Source organism: Podarcis muralis, chromosome 6, assembly GCF_964188315.1.
Source record: "Podarcis muralis chromosome 6, rPodMur119.hap1.1, whole genome shotgun sequence".
Lineage (NCBI taxonomy): Eukaryota > Metazoa > Chordata > Lepidosauria > Squamata > Lacertidae > Podarcis > Podarcis muralis.
Window position 1 is genome coordinate 39,839,650 of NC_135660.1, and position 18,334 is coordinate 39,857,983.

Consider the following 18,334-nt stretch of genomic DNA (forward strand, 5'->3'; position numbering starts at 1 on the left):
AGCAAATACATTTTGTTCCTAGGAAACTAAACACCTGAGGGTGAAATCCTATATCCACTTTCCCGGGCGTAAGCCCCATTGAACTCTATTCCAGGGTGATAACATTTTTGATGGTGTATTTGCAACCAAGGATAGGAACTACACAAAACACAGGGGGAAACTGATAGGTTCTTAGTTTGTTATTTAGAACTTGCTACAGGAAGCTTCAAATGGAATCAGAGCAGGAACACTTTGGGGTGGCTTTTGAAAATCCTTTAAAAAAAATCCCTTAAAAATCCTCTTTTCCTCATGTCATTTTCCTGATCCTGTTCCAAGTTGCTCTTAGCCCTTGCAGCAACTTTGAAAAATGTATGTAAATTGGATTGGAAAATGTACCGCTGCTATCAACCAGTTTTGAGAATCAAAGTGTCAGGAGATCCAGTTGCGTATCAGATGTAGTTGGGCCTCAGTAACAGATTTGTGTGGCCTCAGATGCTAGTGTGCTATTTATTAACCAGGAAGGTTTTTTTGTTTTTTTTAAGAAAAGAGAGTGGTACATCTGCCATTATGACATTTCCTTGTTATCAGGAAGCAGACAATATCGTCCACAAGATCAAACAGATGCAGTACACAGAGCTACTGCCTTACGACCAGCTTCTCATTGAAAAGAGGGATCAAAAGGTGTTTCTGCAGTTTGGTAAGTTCTGCTTCTATTCCTTTGCCCTTTTTTACTCTGCCATTGAAAAACACCCTTCTAAAGGGGTAATCGCTGAGAGAGTAATCTCAGTAGAGAGAGTGATTACCTGCTTTAAATTGCTCTGTATAGAAACTGACACATGTGGTAAATGTTTTGTTTGTGACAATCCTTTTTTTCTTTGCAATGCAACTGATTTCTTTGCGTTAAGAAAATTGCCCGATCCATATGGTGAGAGACCATATACTAACAGCTAACTGTGTTCTAGGAGTTGCCCCATACATTGATTTGAAGTAACCTGCATGATGTGCTTTGACATGTGTACCCAGGTTTTGGTTAAAACAATAACTAGCCATCTGTCTCTTTCAGAGGAGGAAGAAATAACATTTGCCCCAACCTATCGCTTTGAAAGGAACACCCGGGAGCATTATGTCTACACCAAGCAGAAAGCAACAGGGGTATGCCATATCTTCCAGCATATTACGATGTTTCAAATGGCGTCTGTTGCCAGAACTGCTCCTCTTTCTATAGAGGAGCACCGTGAAAGAACTCTAATTGGGAACAAGCTGCTAGCTTTTTGGCACCAGAGCTTTCCTTCTTGTGGAGTGATGTGTTTTCGATATTGATTCTCCTTTTGTTTGCAGGTGAAATACAATTTGCCATCCTGGTGTGATCGAGTGCTCTGGAAATCATATCCCCTGGTGCATGTGGTGTGTCAATCTTATGGTGGGTAGAGAACAGATTGGGAATAGCAGCAAAGCTGGTTTAAACGGAAATGATTCAGAGCTGAATCTGTACTATTGCCTTTCGCTGCCAAGTTCTCAGCAACGGATGCACCCTGTCGTTTCTGGCTTGGAATGCTTGCTCCTAAAACTTGGATGTGTAGCGGGGAGAGAATCGGCTGTGTGATAACTGGGAATGCACCTTGCAGATGTTAGAACACCTTCTTAGCCCGCTGCCACTAAGCAGGAAGAACCTCACTACCGTCAGTAACCTGTAGAATATCCCATTTTCCCTGAGTCAAAAGCTGTGTAGCATTAGAGGGCTGCTGGTGGTTTAGTGCTTTTTAATCCTGGTTCCCAGTTCCGGCCTCTGGGTTTGTTTGTCTTTTAAATGTATTTTTAATGTGTTCCCAATCAAACGCTTATAAGCAGCTCTCCGGCAAATGCTGTCAGAGTCTTACCAAAATGACACACATAAAATAAAATCACAGTTAGGAAATATTTTATCAAAATCATGATATATAGCAAACTATAACATGAAATGCCGTAAAACTATAGTTCTACAGCAAATACTCAATGATCTGAGGTCATTTTGACCTGGTGATGACAGGAAAATTAAAACGGGTATAAGATAAAGCTCTCTAGGGAAGGGATTCCAAATGTGTCGTGCCAAAACAGAGAAGGCCCCGCAATTGGCCACCACCACCTATCTTATTTCAGAGAGGGGTGAAATCTGAAGAAGGTCCCCAAGACTCACCTGGACTGATTTGTTCAGGAACATGTGGTGTTTCAAGTAACCATGTCCAAAGCCTGGTGTCAGAAAACTTTTGTGTACTAGATGGACTGATCCATCTAGTACACAACCCCCTTGAACAGATGGGGCTTCTTGTTTCCATAGATAACTCTGCGTATAGGACAGACAATTGCATTATTCTCTCCATCCTTGGGGAGGTCAAGAAAAACAGGTGCTTAGAATCTGACTTTCCTCTTAGGATGCACCAGTGACATCATGACAAGTGATCACAGTCCTGTCTTTGCTACGTTTGAGGTTGCTGTCACCTCTCAGTTTGTCTCGAAGAATGGTAAGCAAATGCAATGCAAGCTTTCCCTGCCCTTAATAAAGAAAGATGTAGTAGAAAACAATCTCATTCATTGCTTAAAAACTATTATCTTTAACCTGAACAAGTGTCCTCTTTTCTCCAGATGATAAGTACACAGACTCCCTGGGACAGATTGAGTTCCTGCGCTGCAGCGCCACCCTTAAGACGAAGTCTCAGACAAAATTCTACATTGAGTTCTACTCCAGCTGCCTAGAAAGTACTGTTTCTTCCACCGTTTGTCTTTATTATACAGAAGCTCTAATGATGTTTAGGTTATCCAGAAGGGACAATATTGCAGAAGGGGGGCTATTGACAAACTCAAAAGCGGGGAGGGAGAGAGAGAGAGAGAATCAGAATATATCCACTTTGTCTTTTGAAATACTTCATTCTTTGTTGTAGTAACGCTTTGGTGTTAATTGCTGTATTTTGCCAATTTTTATTTGTTGCTTTCCCTTGAAATTTCATCATCAGGGCTGTTTCTCTTGTTATCACTTAAGTTTCATACATGCAGTATACCTTTAAAAAAAGCCCTACAATTTTATTATCCAAAGGACACAAGCCAGCCAGGCAACTGAGACTAGCCACAGACCCTGCAATTTAGTCTGCTGCTGCTGCATGGCAAATCCCTATATTTCTCCATAAATCACGTATTTTAATTTATGTTATACCATAGAAGGTGATATATATAGAGAGCTCTCAGAGGGTTGCCTCCCATTCTGGCGCTCACCAGACTTATTGGCTTCAACAAGGTTGCTGCATCATGCACCTTCAGACCATGCTTTGGAACTTACCACACAGTTATTGTGAGGGTTAAGAAGTGAGGGGGAAATACTATACATGCTGGTCTGAGCTTGGAAGAAAATGTGATGTGGGTGTAGTCCATCATTGCTATGTTATATTGGACATATACCAAGTTATTGAAACCATTCAAGGTAGCATAGTGCAGTCAACAGATGTCATTTCTAGTCCTAAACCTAATTCTGTATTGTACAATACAGTGGTACCTCTGGTTACGTACTTAATTCGTTCCGGAGATCCGTTCTTAACCTGAAACTGTTCTTAACCTGAAGCACCACTTTAGCTAATGGGGCCTCCTGCCACTGCCGCACAATTTCTGTTCTCATCCTGAAGCAAAGTTCTTAACCCAAGGTATTATTTCTGGGTTAGTGGAGTCTGTAACCTGAAGCGTATGTAATCTGAGGTACCACTGTAGTAGTACACAGCATTTGGTGGAATGACTATATTCACTGTAGGAGAATGAACTTGTTCTCTCTCTCTCTCTCTCTCTCTCTCTCTCTCTCTCTCTCTCTCTCTCGTGTGTGTGTGTATGAGAGAGAGAGAGAGAGAGAGAGAGAGGTCATTTTTTTGCTTTTCTTGTCTCCAGATTGCATAGTCCTTGCACAAAACCTCTCTACCTTAAATTGGAAGGCTTGCAGTGGCATGCAAAATCAGTTTTCTATCTTCATGACAAGCAATTCAGAGCCTCCTTTGTCACAACAGCAGAGCAACTTGGGCAGAAAAATATTAGGGGTAGCCATGTAAATGGATTCTCCCAAGATTGGGAGAATTGCCTTGTATTTTATCAGAACTTAAATTGGAATGCTGCAGCTTAATCGCATTGTGAATTGCAGCCAATAAAAACAGTTGATGCCTTGGGAGACAATCATTTTGTTTGTTTTGTAAGCAGAACCGTACATCAATGCTGGAAATTGTATGAATTCCTGAATCTGAGCCATTTATGCAGTGAGAGAGTACATGCCCAAAGTCTGTTGACTATTCTTTCCTCTGCAAAGAAAAATAGCATGCCTCTACTGTACTCTTATTCACATGTCACAGAGATCGATTAATCCAGCTCCACACACAAAAAAAAGTTGGGGGGAATATACAGAGATTTGCATACATTTCTATGGAAACCATGTGTTAGGAATCTTAAATTAGAATTTCAAAAATGTGCTATCTTGAGTGGCGTAGGAAGAGCTGTTATGTTCTCCTTTTCCTCTTGTCCACGCATGCACTGAGACTTCTAACACCTTTATTAAATGAAAGGAAATAATAAAAAGACAATATAGTAAGGTGGACTCAACAAATGGACTCAGTAAATGGACTTTGCAAACATTCTGATAGAATCAGATTCTTGTACACACAAATGCTCCCCATTTTTGTGTCCAGAAAGCAGAATAATTAGCAGTTTCCATTTGCTGCCAAGTTTTTTTATTTTAGTTTTGCAAATGTGTGTGCTTGTTGTGCATTTCTCAGCTGGCAAATGATTTTTCTTTTCTCACACTTTTGCAGGCTTTGTCAAGAGCCAGGAGGGAGAAAATGAGGAAGGAAACGAAGGCGAACTGGTGGTGAAGTTTGTTGAAGCCCTTCCTAAGGTAGCCTTGCAGTATGTTTCATGCTTATTTTAACAAATGTCTTCCATCTGTAGCTTTGCTGCAGTTTATATAAAAGCACAAAAGATTGTGCAAAGTTCATCCTCGGTCACCATTGTTGCTTGTACAATCCTTCCACGTGTCTCTGATTGTGCTACATCCAGTACTCAATAGACAGACAAGCAAATCATCTTGCTGCACAGAAATGTTTGTGTCAGTTTCACTTCCCTGCTGCTGAACAGCAGGGAAGTGGAATTGACCAAATTCTTTTTTAACATTCAGCAACAGAGGAGGAGGTGCACAGGAAGTTTAAAAAATAATTAGGGGGGAAATCCTCAAAATTACAAGGTCGTTTTGCTGAGTGTATAGCACCACTTTTGTTAGTTCAGCAAGCACCCTCCCCATTGCTTGAGTGCTACAGCAGGGAAGCATTTTGCCTCTTAAGATTGTAGGGCCAGATGGAGGGTATACTGAAATAAAAGGTACAACAAGGTACACAATAAAGTTGCATAAATAAAATTAACACACAATCATGTGGGAGAGATATTATTATGTCACGAGTCACTCTTGATGAGCACTTCCCAGTGCGTCTAAGTGTTGGGATGACAGGGTTGGGGTGAAAGTTGCATTTTCCTTGCACTAACATTTTGAGATTTGACTGCTGTGAAAATGCAGTTCCCCCAAAACAGGAGCCCTACTTGGGAGAAAAACTTCTAGATCTTCTTCAGCAACCCACAGTGCAGATCCATTCTAACACTAAGGTTTTATGATTCCACTAATCAAAAGCTCAGACCCCCCCAATTTTTGAATTTCTCTCTCTCTTCTAGATAGGCTATAGAATGCTTTCTTAGGGGCCCTGCTCCAAATACTTATACTAAATGAACATATGGGTAGTTAAATAGTTTGGAAGAACATGTTGAAATGGCATTCCAGCTGGTGTCTTTAAAAGGACTTGCAGCTAAGGGCTGCCAAGAGAAATCTAGTAGCCCCAGTTAGCCGTTTGTGGTGTGTTACATTCCAGACTCCTACATAACAAGCAAAAGAAGGGACAAGACCTTATGGCTGATTCTCCCTTCTACTTTAACAAGATGTTATGATGATGACACCCTGTGTATGATGTATTTTTCATGTATGATGGCCATACATGGTCTCACCTTCACAGATTTTTCAGTTCAAAAACTGGAGTTAGGCATCGCTTTCAGATACAGAACCTGTATTTGTAACCAGATGTTCTAAAAACCTGAAGAATATATTAAAGCAGCTACAAGATGAAAGAGATTATATGATGTGGCTTCAAATAACAGGGATTTCTTCCATGAAAACCATTGTTGGTCAACTGGAATATTTGTTTCCACCTTTGCTAATACATGTGTTGTAATATCATCAGGGAAATTCTAGCATTCTTTTATCACAGCGTTAACTGTGTCTCATTGAAAATGTTATATTTTAACTTACAATTGCTTTAGAGTTGTGATATCAGAAGTGCACATGCAAATCATCCTAAGTCATTAATGTCAGACAGAATCGTACCAGTGGTTTCTTAGAAGGCAGACAGAGATACGCTAATACATTTGCTTAGCATTCATATAGTGTGTTTTAATGTCCCAAGCACGTTACATAACTTAGTCAATTATTATTTTATTATTTTTATTTATTCTTATTAAATCACTTCCTATGAAGATTAGGGTTACACAGCATGTATAATAGTTGCATAGATAAAAATAGCTTAAAGAGCTGCACATATGAAATCAGTTAAAAACAAATATAAAAATAAAAGCAGTTTGAAACAATAGCAGCACATGCATAAAAGCTACTCAAATCCAAGAGAAATCAATTGGGATAAATATTTTAGAAGGCTTGTCCTTGTTTAGAAGGAACGTCTTCAGCAGGTGCTGAAAAGACAATAGCGAAGACACCTTTCTGCTATCAAGTGGGAAGGAGTTCCAAAGGGAAGGTAATGCCACACTAAAGGCCTGATTCCAACATGGCGTGAAAACAGTCTTCCCGATAAGATGGTATCTGCACAATGCCCTCTACAGGGAATAAGATTATCTTTTAGGTGTACAGGTGTTTTCAGCAACCCTCCAAGATCTTCACATTTCCTGACATCTCTACCTAGGACTACCTTGGGACTTCATCTCACAGAGGCAAGGCTCAGACTGGGATCTTCCAGCTTTGTCTCTTTCCCACTGCACTAGCTCTATACCTTACAGGATTTCCACCATTCCTTTCTCTGAGAGCTTTGAGAGCTCCTTCATATCCCATATTTTTAGGTGTACATTTATAAGCATGTACACCTCAAATGCAACGTATGAACGTATGTTATCTAAATGTAGTAATCGGAGATACAGGACTGGCTTCAACGCCCCATCAAGTGTAGGTCCTTCAGTCGTTGTAATTTTTGTTCAGCAAGTAAAAAATTGTAACACTGGAATTCAAAAGCAGCTCTGATATTACCCTTAGGCTAAGATCCTAAACATTGTTTCTTGAGAGTAAATCCCCTGATCACAATAGGACTCACTCCTATGAAAGCACAAGTAGGATAGCAACCTTAATTGCAATTTCCAAAAGGGTAACGAAAACCATAGCAAGGAATCCTGTAGTACTCTCTGAGCTTTGATGGCATAAGCTTTGACTGACTACAGAGACTAACTTTAACACAATTGCATTTGTAAGGGAAATGTGCTACTTTCTGGGATATATATTGTATATACAGTCCCCTCTCTGGTATTACTGACCTTTCTGAGCTTTCTCTTGCAGCTGACTCCAATTATTTCAGATCCAGAGTACCTGCTAGACCAGCACATTCTGATCAGCATTAAATCATCAGATAGTGATGAATCCTATGGTAAGACTTTGCCTCTAAAGCTTATACATGAGTCAACCTCTCCTTATGTTTCCCCCTCCCCACAAAGTTGTTTAATGTGTGGGAGAAAATGCGTGCATGAATTTCTAGGTTTCTAGGATCTCTTTTCTACGATAGCAACATTTTACAACAGCATATATTTTTAAAATGTAATGTTAAGTATTGCTGAGGACTGTGGTTCTTTACAGGAGGAACATAATCACTATGGATTTATCCAGTCTCCCTCCCACAAGTTGCCTGTGCAAACCTGTCCTTCAGGCATTATCCGTTCCCTTGTCTTTCTCTAGGTGAAGGCTGCATTGCCCTTCGAAGTGGAGCTACAGAATCCCAAGTCCCAATCCAAACTATGCTCACACACCATGGGGAAAAGACAGGCATCTTCCAAGGCGAATTCAAGCTGCAAACATCTGAAGGAAAACAGAGAGAAAAACTATATGGTAAGGCAAGTTACATGAACAAACAATGGGCTCATGGGCTCTCCCCCCTCTCCTGTTTCAGCCTGTCTGCAAGAAGATCAGCTTTCACTTCATTTTCAGTTAACCATAGTTTAGTGTTATGCCCAAACCCTAAACAGTGGCTAATCTTAACTAAGGTTTTATGAAAATAAACCAGCTTCATAAACCACAGTTTGAAGTTGACTTGTTTTAGTAAACCATAGTTAAGCCTAACCACAATTTTTCTGGATTCAGACATAATGCAAAGCAACAGTTAGTTAAAAAAAATAATGAAGTGAATGCTTCAGATCTTCTTCTCAGGGAATAGGGAGGCCATGAATCCAAGGTTCATTCACAAAATGGTAAACCATTGTTTGTGTGTTACATCCATAAGCAGAAGATATGTGACGGGTAGCATGAGTCTTTGTCTGCTAAAATCGCTTATACGTGGCAGGGGAGAATCTCACGTTGCCCTATATATATATATATATATATATATATATATATATATAAAACGAGAGATGTTTTCCTGTGTGAAGGTATTCTCCTTGTAAGGAGAGTATCAGTGTGTGAAGAAGCCTTATTGTGAAGATCCTGAAGATTGACTCTGATAATGGAGTGTTTAAGCATTAAAAAAACAAACCATTGTGGCTTTTGGGGTTGAAAAGTAATTCCCGCCCCCACACTGTGGTATAAACAAATATACAGGAGATCTAAGGAATAAAGTGATAGCTCTTCTTTCCTGCTTCCAACCAAATGAACAGCGAGAGGGAGCCCTCTACCTGACGGTCAGCAATATAGATTTCACATGCTTCTGCTTAATTTCCACTCTGTATTATATGAATGATGTGATTAGCAGCCATGTCATAGGCTTTTAAAAATTTAATAACTGGCATGTGCTGGGGGTTGTCATCAGCATCACACAAGGGAGGGGTGGCTTAACTTTTCCCTCCCCAGCACCTATATTGATAAAAAATAACACACACCCATGCACAGCAATTAGAATGAGGAGGAAAACCCACAATGCCCTTTAGACATTTTGATATTTGAAGGGAGATATGGAGATAATCTCCTTGTAATGGGAATATCAATGTGTGAAAGAGAAGAGCCGTAACCACTGTGAAAATCCTGAAGAATGTTTCTGGTAATAAGCATTTGGGGGGGGGGGGATTCTATGTTCCACTACCTCCAGTACTAATTGCTGCAAGTCCAAGGAGCTGTGTGTGATTTTTACTGAGAATTTGGCTGGGGCGGGAAGGTTTCAACTATCCCATGTGCTGTGGTGCCAATCGCAATCCAGGGTGTAGTATTTAATTTTAAAAAAATTAAATGTGATTGCTGATCAGGCTCTGGGAGCAGGTCTCTCTCTCTTCCTCTCTCCCTCTCCTTCTCCTTTTCATCAGATATGTTGAAAAATGGGTACCAAACTGGCTGTAAAATGCAAAGATAGCTGTTGTCTTTTTGAAAACATTAGTGGTCTTTGGCATTGTTGATCCGGATGTCAAACATAATCGAAATAGAATTAAAATCCTGATAGAAAAGCATTGATATCAAATATCATTCATGGAAGAGAAGTAGCTATGCTTTGTTTCTACTTGAGAAAAAGTAATATCTTTGTTTAAATGCCTTATAGTGCTTGGAAAGACCTGCAGATATCAAACCTTTGTGAATATTCAATCTGTACCTTCAAGAGATACTTGGAGGGGGACTTTTTCCAAGGTGCAGCTGTTCCTGTCTCTGTAGTGCCAGTGGCTCCAGCATAGCGCCATTTCACTAGTTGTGGTTCTCACAATGTTACTGTAGCTTGTGAGGGGTTTCACTTTACAGCAAGTGAAAAGGTATTGGCTTAGGCATTGGATCACGTCACTTGACTCCACCCACTCGGAGAGGGGTGAGTCTAAAAGGGGGGTTTATTCACCAGTAGGTGGAGCCTGTTGATGCTAATGCTGTAACTCGATAGTGTGACCTGGGAGTTTGATGGGTGTGGGTGTGGGTGTGGCTGGAATGTGGTTTGTTTGGTTGTTGTTGTTTTGCTTTTGTTGTTTTTAAGGGATGGCATCCAATTTCGTTGCACTTGTGCAATGTTGCACTTGTGTAATGACAATAAAGAATCTATCTATCTATCTATCTAATCCAACTATAAGCTCTCCCCTGATGTCACCGAGGGTCGTGCCATGGCCCCCCGCCACACAGGCATTGGACAGGATCCACGACCGCTGGATTCCTTTAACGGAATACCCAAAAATTGAAGGCGTAGGCGATGGCCACACCTAGCCCTTTCACACACCACAAACACATTCCAATGCCTAACCTACCCACCAACACCGAGAAAGTTGCGATGATTGCTATGAGGTAGGCGAAAAAACCACAAGGCCTAATGCCAGATGGAAAAATTCCTACCAGGCCCCCTGGACAACCTGGGCGACCAACCTAAGGTCCATAGCAAGGCCAAGAGAGAGAACTAAACCCTAAGCTCTAAGGGAGTGGAGGGTAATGAGGCAGAATGGCTGGCGCAGCAGTAAGTTAAACGGCAAACCACGCCCCTCCAAGCCGCCCGATTGGGCGCTTACCTGTGGGCGTGGTGCGCCAGCCAGGTGAGTGGGTGGCAGGGGGCTAACGCCCCCTGCTTGAGGCGGGGATCAGCTCCCGTCCACAACCCCTCCCCTCTTGCAGGAGGAGAGTCTATATCAAACCTTTTTGAATATTCAATCTGTACCTTCAAGTGATACTTGGAAGGGGACTTTCTCCAACTTGCTGCTTTTCCTGTCCCTGTAGTGCCAGTGGCTCCAGCATAGGGCCATTTCACTAGTTGTGGTTCTCACAATGTTACTGTAGCTTGTGAGGGGTAGTCGAGGCAGTGATGTTTTCCTGGCAGCAATGTGCTCATCATGACAGAGATGGGGCAAGGAGAGGTGGTGTGGTGAGGACTGAGGAACTGTGCTTCGGTTTCGGCAGGGAGGGCGGGATATAAATAAAATTTTATTATTATATGATTATTATTTGCAGTGCCAGCCCTGGATCTCACCCGCCCCCTTCACTACATTGCTTCATCCTGGCCCTAGTACCGCCAAGAGAATGCCACTGCCCACTAGGATGAGTGGATTATTATTTTTTTCATTTATGTAACTCTTAACAAGTACAGAGACCCTCTCAGGACTATGTAGGCAGTGAGGGAGATGAATTTAACTAACCACCCAAATTCTACTAGAGAATGAGGCAGGTGGGCCTGGTCTTGAAACCCGCCTGTTGGGACCCCTGGAACAGTTTTAGGAGTCACACAGGGGGAGGAGAGGCTGAGGAAGTTCCATTGCATGGCTAAAATTCCTTGTGCTTGTGGAACTGTTTAGTTGGAGACCGCATCTCAGGGATTTAGAACCTAAATGTTACAAACTTGTACTGCAGTCCTAAGCACTGTTATATTTCTTTTGTGTCTTTCTTCTAGACTTCGTGAAGATTGAACGGGATGAGGCTGCTGGCCAGAAACCAGTGAGGGTCTCGAGCTGTGTAGACTATGCCAAAGAGTGGGAGCCGGTGAATAGGTAGGATAAAGGCAGTTAATTTATGTGTGCAAAGGTGACTGACATGTTGGCTGGTGACTTGCCCTCAGGCAGATATGGATCTGCCAGAGCTTGTGTGCATTGCAGAATAAACAAGAAAGTTGTTTACATGTATTATTCCCCAGCACACCAAGAGAATATAATAAGAGAATTGAAAACTATCTCCAAATAAAGTAACAGATGTGAGAAATGGCTGCATGGAGAAAATGCTACCATTATGTTTGAAAATTATCAGATTATGGAACCTACTAACGCACTGTCTTCCCCTGAAAGGGAGCCTTGTTCCAGCAGAAAATCTACTCACATAATGGCCAAAGAAGCAGCAGCTATTGCCCGCTATCGAGGAACGGCGACAACTTCTCTAGATGAACCGAGCAAGACTGATCCTTTGCGGTAGTGATTTTTACTTTAGTGTGCTTTGCTGTATGCACTAAAGAATTCTTCCTGCCTAGAAGAAGAGCCTGGAAATGCAGGCAGCCTCCAAATATTGCTAGACTCCCAACTCCCAGCACCCCTGACCATTGGTTGTGGTGGCTGGGGCTGATAGGGAGCTGAGTTCAGAACATCTGAAGAGCACCAGGTTGGGAAAAGCTGCTCTAGATAAAATCCATGCTTCTCTGTTTTAAGAATACAAGACAAGCCAGTGGCCCATCTAGTCTAGCGTCCTGTTCTCACAGTGGCCAGCCAGATGTTTGTGAGAAGCTTATAAACTGGACATGAGCGCAACATGCCCAGCTGCACTTCCCAGCTACTGATATTCTATGCTAAGGGTTGGGTTTCGCTTCTCTAACTCTGTATTCTATGGTCCTGACTGATTTTCTATCTTCCACAACTCTTTCTCCTCAGAAGCACAGTGGCCACAGATATCAATAATCCCAGCTACTTACGGATGGCGGCTGCCTCTCAACAATTCCCTGCAACAGGCCAACTTAAGCAGATCCCTTCACCAGACCAACTGCCTGCTGCATGGAACTATGACCTACAATCCAAAGACAGTACTTGTCTGATGGGACTAGAGTCTCCCACCACACCTTCCACCCAGTCCCCCGGATCTCCAAGAGCACCCACTCAGTCTACAACTCATCGAAAGGATCAAGTGTGAGTTTTTGCACACCCTCTAGAGATGTTCTAATTCTTCCTAATTCACCTGCTCTTTAGCAGAGTAATTCAACAGCATTTGAGAGATTGACTGGGTTGTAGGTGCCAGGTGTTAACAGAGATTGGGAACTTAGGACACTCCAGTTGTTCCTATCTATTATTCCAGACAACTGGCTATGCTTGCTGTGGCTAAGAAAAGCTGTAGTCCAACATTTCGAGGACATCAGATTCCCCACCCGTGAACCACAGAAACTAGAAAATATTAAGTGAGGTGCCACCAGCATCACCACCTTCCTGGGAGGCAGACACAGTAACTTCTCTGAAGTGCATAGTTGGTACATCTAATTTCAACAAATCATTTCCAGCCCAGCTGAAGGCACTTTTTAAAATCTGAGCACTGTCGTGGTGGTGAACAGGTTTTTAATACCACTGCTATTATATAAAGTTCAGTCTTCACCAGCATTTTATTCTCATGTATTTTATCACAGTCATTTTGATTACTTCCCCACGTCTTTTAATTTCTTTGGTTTAACCTGTCCTTGCTTTCCCTTTGATATTTCCCCCGCTCCTTTCCCATTGCAGGTATGCCGAGGTGAGGAAAAGCATGATAGAGCCATTTCTGCCAGAAGACATGTACCCTAAACCAGAGATGATTGATAACCCACTTTATGACTTTGCAAAAACCAAGGACAAAGTGCCGTCCAAGAGAGAGCAGGAATTCTCCAAGATGTCTCGAAAAGAGCTCCCAAATATCCCTGACCAGAGCTTCCCTTTCCCCAAGTTACCGGAGCCTGACAGTAGCAAATCGGCATACAAGCAGCAGTCCTCCCCACCCTTCCCAGTCCCTGCATCCAGAGTTCGTTGTCACACCTATTCCACCCAATCCGAGGGAAAGACTGCAGTGCCTGAAAAGACTTTTGGCAAGCAGATTCCCTGTTCCAACTTAGACCCCCTAGTGCCACCACTGAAGAAACCTGTCAAATTCTCAAGGTCTGAAGTAGGACACAGCAAACCACCTCTTCCATCCAAGAGTCAAGTGGTGCTTGACATGCAGAACACCAAGGGAAAAGATTATCGAGACAGCTCAGAACTTCCACACCACAGAAAGCACCAAAACGACAATGGACCTGTAAGCCGGACAACGATGCCGGTACGTTTAGGATAGGGCTGCAGGAAATGGCAGCTGCTATGCAGTGCGCTTCAGGCAGAGATTTTTCCCAGCCCTACATGAAGATGCTGTGGGCTGAACCTGCGGCTATTTGCATAACAAGCAGGTGCTCTGCCACTGAGCTTTTTGTTTGAGCTTTGCTTTTTGTTGTTGTAAGCCAGTGTGATGCATTGCAATTATTAGAAGCGTTGTATCATTGTAGTGAAAGGGACTTACCATTTGTTGAAAATGTGCTTCAACAGCCTGCTGAAGTTTTGGGGCCAAACTTTAATTGGGGCAGGATGCTGCCATGCTTTGGTGATTACTTTTGCTGTAAGGCCACACAGAACCAAAAGGTTTGACTCTCATTTACCACCAGTGTTTGCATTTATAGTTACTTTATAATAATTATTATATATTTATCCTGCCTTTTCCCATGTCAGGACTCAAGGCGGCTTACAGGGATCATGAAAAAAGTTGATAGAAGTAAAACTACTGCATATGCATATATAATACCTATTAAAACCATACCAATAATTACAATAAAAACAGTGTGACACCTGCCCTTTCATTAAAAGCAGTCAGTTCCCTAAACCCAAACCCACTTAATCCTTTGGGTGGTAAATGAGAGTCCAATTCATTTACCACCAAAGAACAAAGTGGTTTTGGGCTGTGAATAAACTAATAATGCAAATATTAGACTGATAACCGGAGACACAATGGTTAAAACTTATTCTGAAAAACATGTTAGTTGTAACAGGCAGCGAGTTTAGGGACAAGATAATGCACCCTGCTAAAGTGCTGGTGTTGGTCCTTTCCTTGATTTTAGAGAAGATCCTGATTGCAAGCAGGTCTTCTGCTGCACTGGTAGCTTTGGGGTAGTGAGAAGAAGATAAAGGAGAATACTTTTTAGCTGTATGCCTCAATGGCACCAGAGACAACTGTTAAGCATTTGTTGGCTGCTTAAAACTTTAGGAGCTAAAGTCTTATATCTGAGGGTCCCTTTGCGCAGAGATACAGTACCTGCTGAGGTATTACACAAGAGCATCACCAGAGCAGATACAGATAGTGCTTTTGCAAAGCAAACAGTAACTTGGGCTTAATGCAAAATGCATCCACCAACAATGGATCCCAGTGTCATCTGCAAGGCAGATATTGCTTGAGGCAAACAATGTCTTGGTGGAGGGCCTGGCTTAACATTTAGAATTAGGTTAAGATGTAGGGTCCTTGCCTTTGGGCAGTGTAAATGCTATATAATTATTTTGTAGGTAAGCTGAAGAGTGGATGTTCTTTTTGTCTTTGCAGTGAACAACAACTTCACAGATGAGACCTTGAAACGAGTCCTGAAGTGAACCTGCATGGACATTTCTGAGAGTTCATGTCTATATCCTCTGATCTGGTTCACGAAGCCCTGGAATTCTTTTTAATTTTTTGAAAGAGATAATCTCTATCTATCAGTACACATCTCCTGAGACATCATGCAAGACTACTTTAGACGAAGATACACGAAGATGTCCGATACCAGCAAATGCCGTAATGGTTAAAATAATAATAATAATAATAGATTTTTTACATTGCAGCTTTGGTAATTCTTTTGAGAGCAAAGGAGTTATGAACATTTGTGTTACAAAAGGTACTAAGGATGGGAAAAGGGGAAAAGCACAAGTTAGGTACATCCAAAAAGTGCTCTGCATTCACAAGCTTGTAGGTTACTGTATTTCAAACCTGAATGAGGGCAATTCTTTCTCAGCAGGAACCATCTTGAAATTGGCAGAGCTTCGTGGCATTCCTCCCCTCAGTGGAGTGGAAAAGCAAGAACAAACAATGCTGTCAAAAGTGCTATAACTTTGTATTTTTCACAGGATTGGGGCAGAAAGAGTATGGATTTTCTGGTAGTATGTGTGTCCCTTGAAACTGCAGGTCTATTAATAGTAATCTGCCACCGAGTTTTTCTTCCAATTAGTTTGATGGGTAGCATGGATTGGGATAAAGGGGTTCCTTACTAGGTACAGAAAGATTCCTAGGTATTAATACCAGAAGAGCCTTAGCAATCTGATCTGTCCTTGTGGTTTTTTTTTATTAGTAAGTAGGAAAAAATGTGGAGGTTTTTTAAAATATCATTTTTAAGTACAAATGTGAAGCAAATTAAAATGACCACTAGAAGTTAGTCTAGCATTTTTTTAAAAGTCAATCCTACTGCAGAGTAGACTGTCTTCCTGGTTGTTTTAGTGGCATTAGATACATGCAGACTTCATTGAACATGATGTCAGCGATAATGTTTAGTTTCTTTTTACTTGTCTCTCTCAGACCCTCGTGCACAGCTTTGTCATAAAATTATGCAGTTTCTGATGTCTACTTTGTTAAAATGTGTTGCTAAAATAAAAAAATATGATAATTTGTTTTTATGTGCTGATAATTATAAAGGGTCTGCAGCTGCCCCCTGGGTGCTCAGGGTGCACTGCCTTGGGAGAGAAGTTGGATATAAAATATACTGAATGACCAAGTAAGTAAATACAGGTGTAGCATTATTCGGGTGCTGGGAAGCACGCTTGCCGTGTTCTATCCAAATGAATTGTTTTCTCTCCATGGCTGAACTTGAGAAAAGCTGCTTCTGCATGATGGAACAGAAGCATGGAGGAGCGGATTATCGAAGGCTATGCTAGCTGTGCTATCTATGCCTCTATAGTAGGAAGCGGTATGCTTCTGCACGCCAGTTGCTGGAAGCAAAGGAGGCAAGAGTGTTCTTGTGCTTGGGTCCTGCCTGTGGGTTTCCAACAGGCATCTGGCTAACCTATCCCTGGAGCACTTCTCCAACTTTTTGTGAAATGGATTGGCTTGCATCCTAAGGCACGCAACGTAATGAAATTCACAGGAGGACAGTTTCCTGTCCCTCTTTCTTATCCCACATCATTCAGGTGATCCCCCAGACCTAGCCCTGCAGCCAGTCTTCCTCGTTAAGTGGGACAGCCACATTTCTAGGTAAAGCATTTGAGGGGCAGACTCACAGTACTAGCTAATGCCACGCCCCCATACTGGTAGAGAGGATGTGAGGGCCAAGGCAGGGAAAGGAAAAGGCAGTGATCTTCCCTCTCCTCCATGCAGAGAGTGTGTTAACTTACCTAATGGGCCATGTAAAAGTTACATTAACAGAAAATGTAGTGTGAACACCAGGAATTAAATGACTGGCATGAAAATTATGAATAATAATAATTAGCTGCTTTACTAACCTAGAGGTTACCATAGCATAGACAACACAAATTAGTCTGTTACTATCTAGGCATAGCTAGACCACCAGCCAAAATGAAGGGAAGGCACTCAGCGACTGAAGCAACCATGATGGATACAGAAGGACCCCCAAGCTACATATCTGCTCCTTCAGAGGGGAATGCTATCTTTTGTGGGACCAACATTGACTAGCCAACCCCTTGACAGCACAGCCCTTCTAGCTGATTTGGAGGAAATCCAAAGTTGTGTTGAAATTAAGGGGAATGAGGTAAATGGAATGCCACTTCAAAATAAATTGAATGCATCAAGATCACAGCTAATTATATATTGTTCATGGTTCAACAAACCTGCTGCCACCTGTGCTATCAGTTCCCAGCCCTGATGAGCATTTGTGCCTCAGACCGAAAGATGGCAGCCTCTTGCTAGCACTCATTATTTAATATCTCCATAAGCCTCCTAAGTAATGGCTTTTAAACTAATTGACACCCCCCATGGTGATCAATATTCATTTAAAATTTATTTCATTTGCTTACACAACTTGGGGAAAGCATGGGGAAATAAACTGTAGAGCTAAGGGGAGGTAGTTTCTGGAGGAATGAGGGGTATGGGGAATCTTAGAGACCCCACAGGTCACAAAGGTCATCTCTTCTGAGAAAGGTATTAACCATGGATCTCCCACAAAACGTGTAGTTTGGGACGAAGGCTCAGTACCAGTAACATTATATCTATAAATAGCCCTACTAATACACTGTTGGCTTTGAAAAGAAGAAGGTAAACAGCCAACCGGCAGATTGATTAGGAATCTTTCAAAGTGCCACCTGAAATATATATTAAGGACAATCAGTTTTCTTTCTTTCCTGCTGCTTTTTGCCTGGAAAGGTCATATCTGATTGAGAGGAGACTCAGGATCAAATATCACTGCTTTTGCCACACACTCCCACCACTTATCCCAGCCATTTCCCTGTTAAATTACTGTGAGTGCTCTAACGCAGTTTGTTTCCCACAGATACACTTCCCAACTTTAGCCCAGTTCTTAAAATAGCTGTGTTCTTTCAGTGTGCCGTATTTCCATGGAGATCCAGCTGTCAGGAATGCTTGAAGGTTTTCAGCTACAGTTTGTAACATGTAGAATGCAATGAC

The 18,334-nt window shown here is 41.9% G+C and overlaps 2 protein-coding genes across 4 annotated transcripts in view; one reads left to right on the forward strand and one right to left on the reverse strand.

Moving 5' to 3' along the window:
• Positions 1 to 16,368, forward strand: part of INPP5D (inositol polyphosphate-5-phosphatase D) — a 60,121-nt gene extending 43,753 nt beyond the window's left edge. For both annotated transcript variants that reach the window (XM_028730711.2, XM_028730712.2), the window contains exons 16-28: positions 568 to 676; positions 1,043 to 1,131; positions 1,318 to 1,399; positions 2,388 to 2,477; positions 2,599 to 2,712; positions 4,788 to 4,870; positions 7,628 to 7,715; positions 8,021 to 8,170; positions 11,610 to 11,706; positions 11,998 to 12,117; positions 12,571 to 12,822; positions 13,405 to 13,972; positions 15,275 to 16,368. In XM_028730711.2, the coding sequence (XP_028586544.2) occupies positions 568 to 676; positions 1,043 to 1,131; positions 1,318 to 1,399; positions 2,388 to 2,477; positions 2,599 to 2,712; positions 4,788 to 4,870; positions 7,628 to 7,715; positions 8,021 to 8,170; positions 11,610 to 11,706; positions 11,998 to 12,117; positions 12,571 to 12,822; positions 13,405 to 13,972; positions 15,275 to 15,277 (1,845 nt within the window). In that variant the 3' untranslated portion in view covers positions 15,278 to 16,368. The remainder of the gene's footprint in view (positions 1 to 567; positions 677 to 1,042; positions 1,132 to 1,317; positions 1,400 to 2,387; positions 2,478 to 2,598; positions 2,713 to 4,787; positions 4,871 to 7,627; positions 7,716 to 8,020; positions 8,171 to 11,609; positions 11,707 to 11,997; positions 12,118 to 12,570; positions 12,823 to 13,404; positions 13,973 to 15,274) is intronic.
• Positions 1 to 18,334, reverse strand: part of LOC114598132 (nuclear body protein SP140-like protein) — a 402,008-nt gene that overhangs the window by 299,375 nt on the left and 84,299 nt on the right. The gene's annotated exons all lie outside the window — the stretch shown is intronic.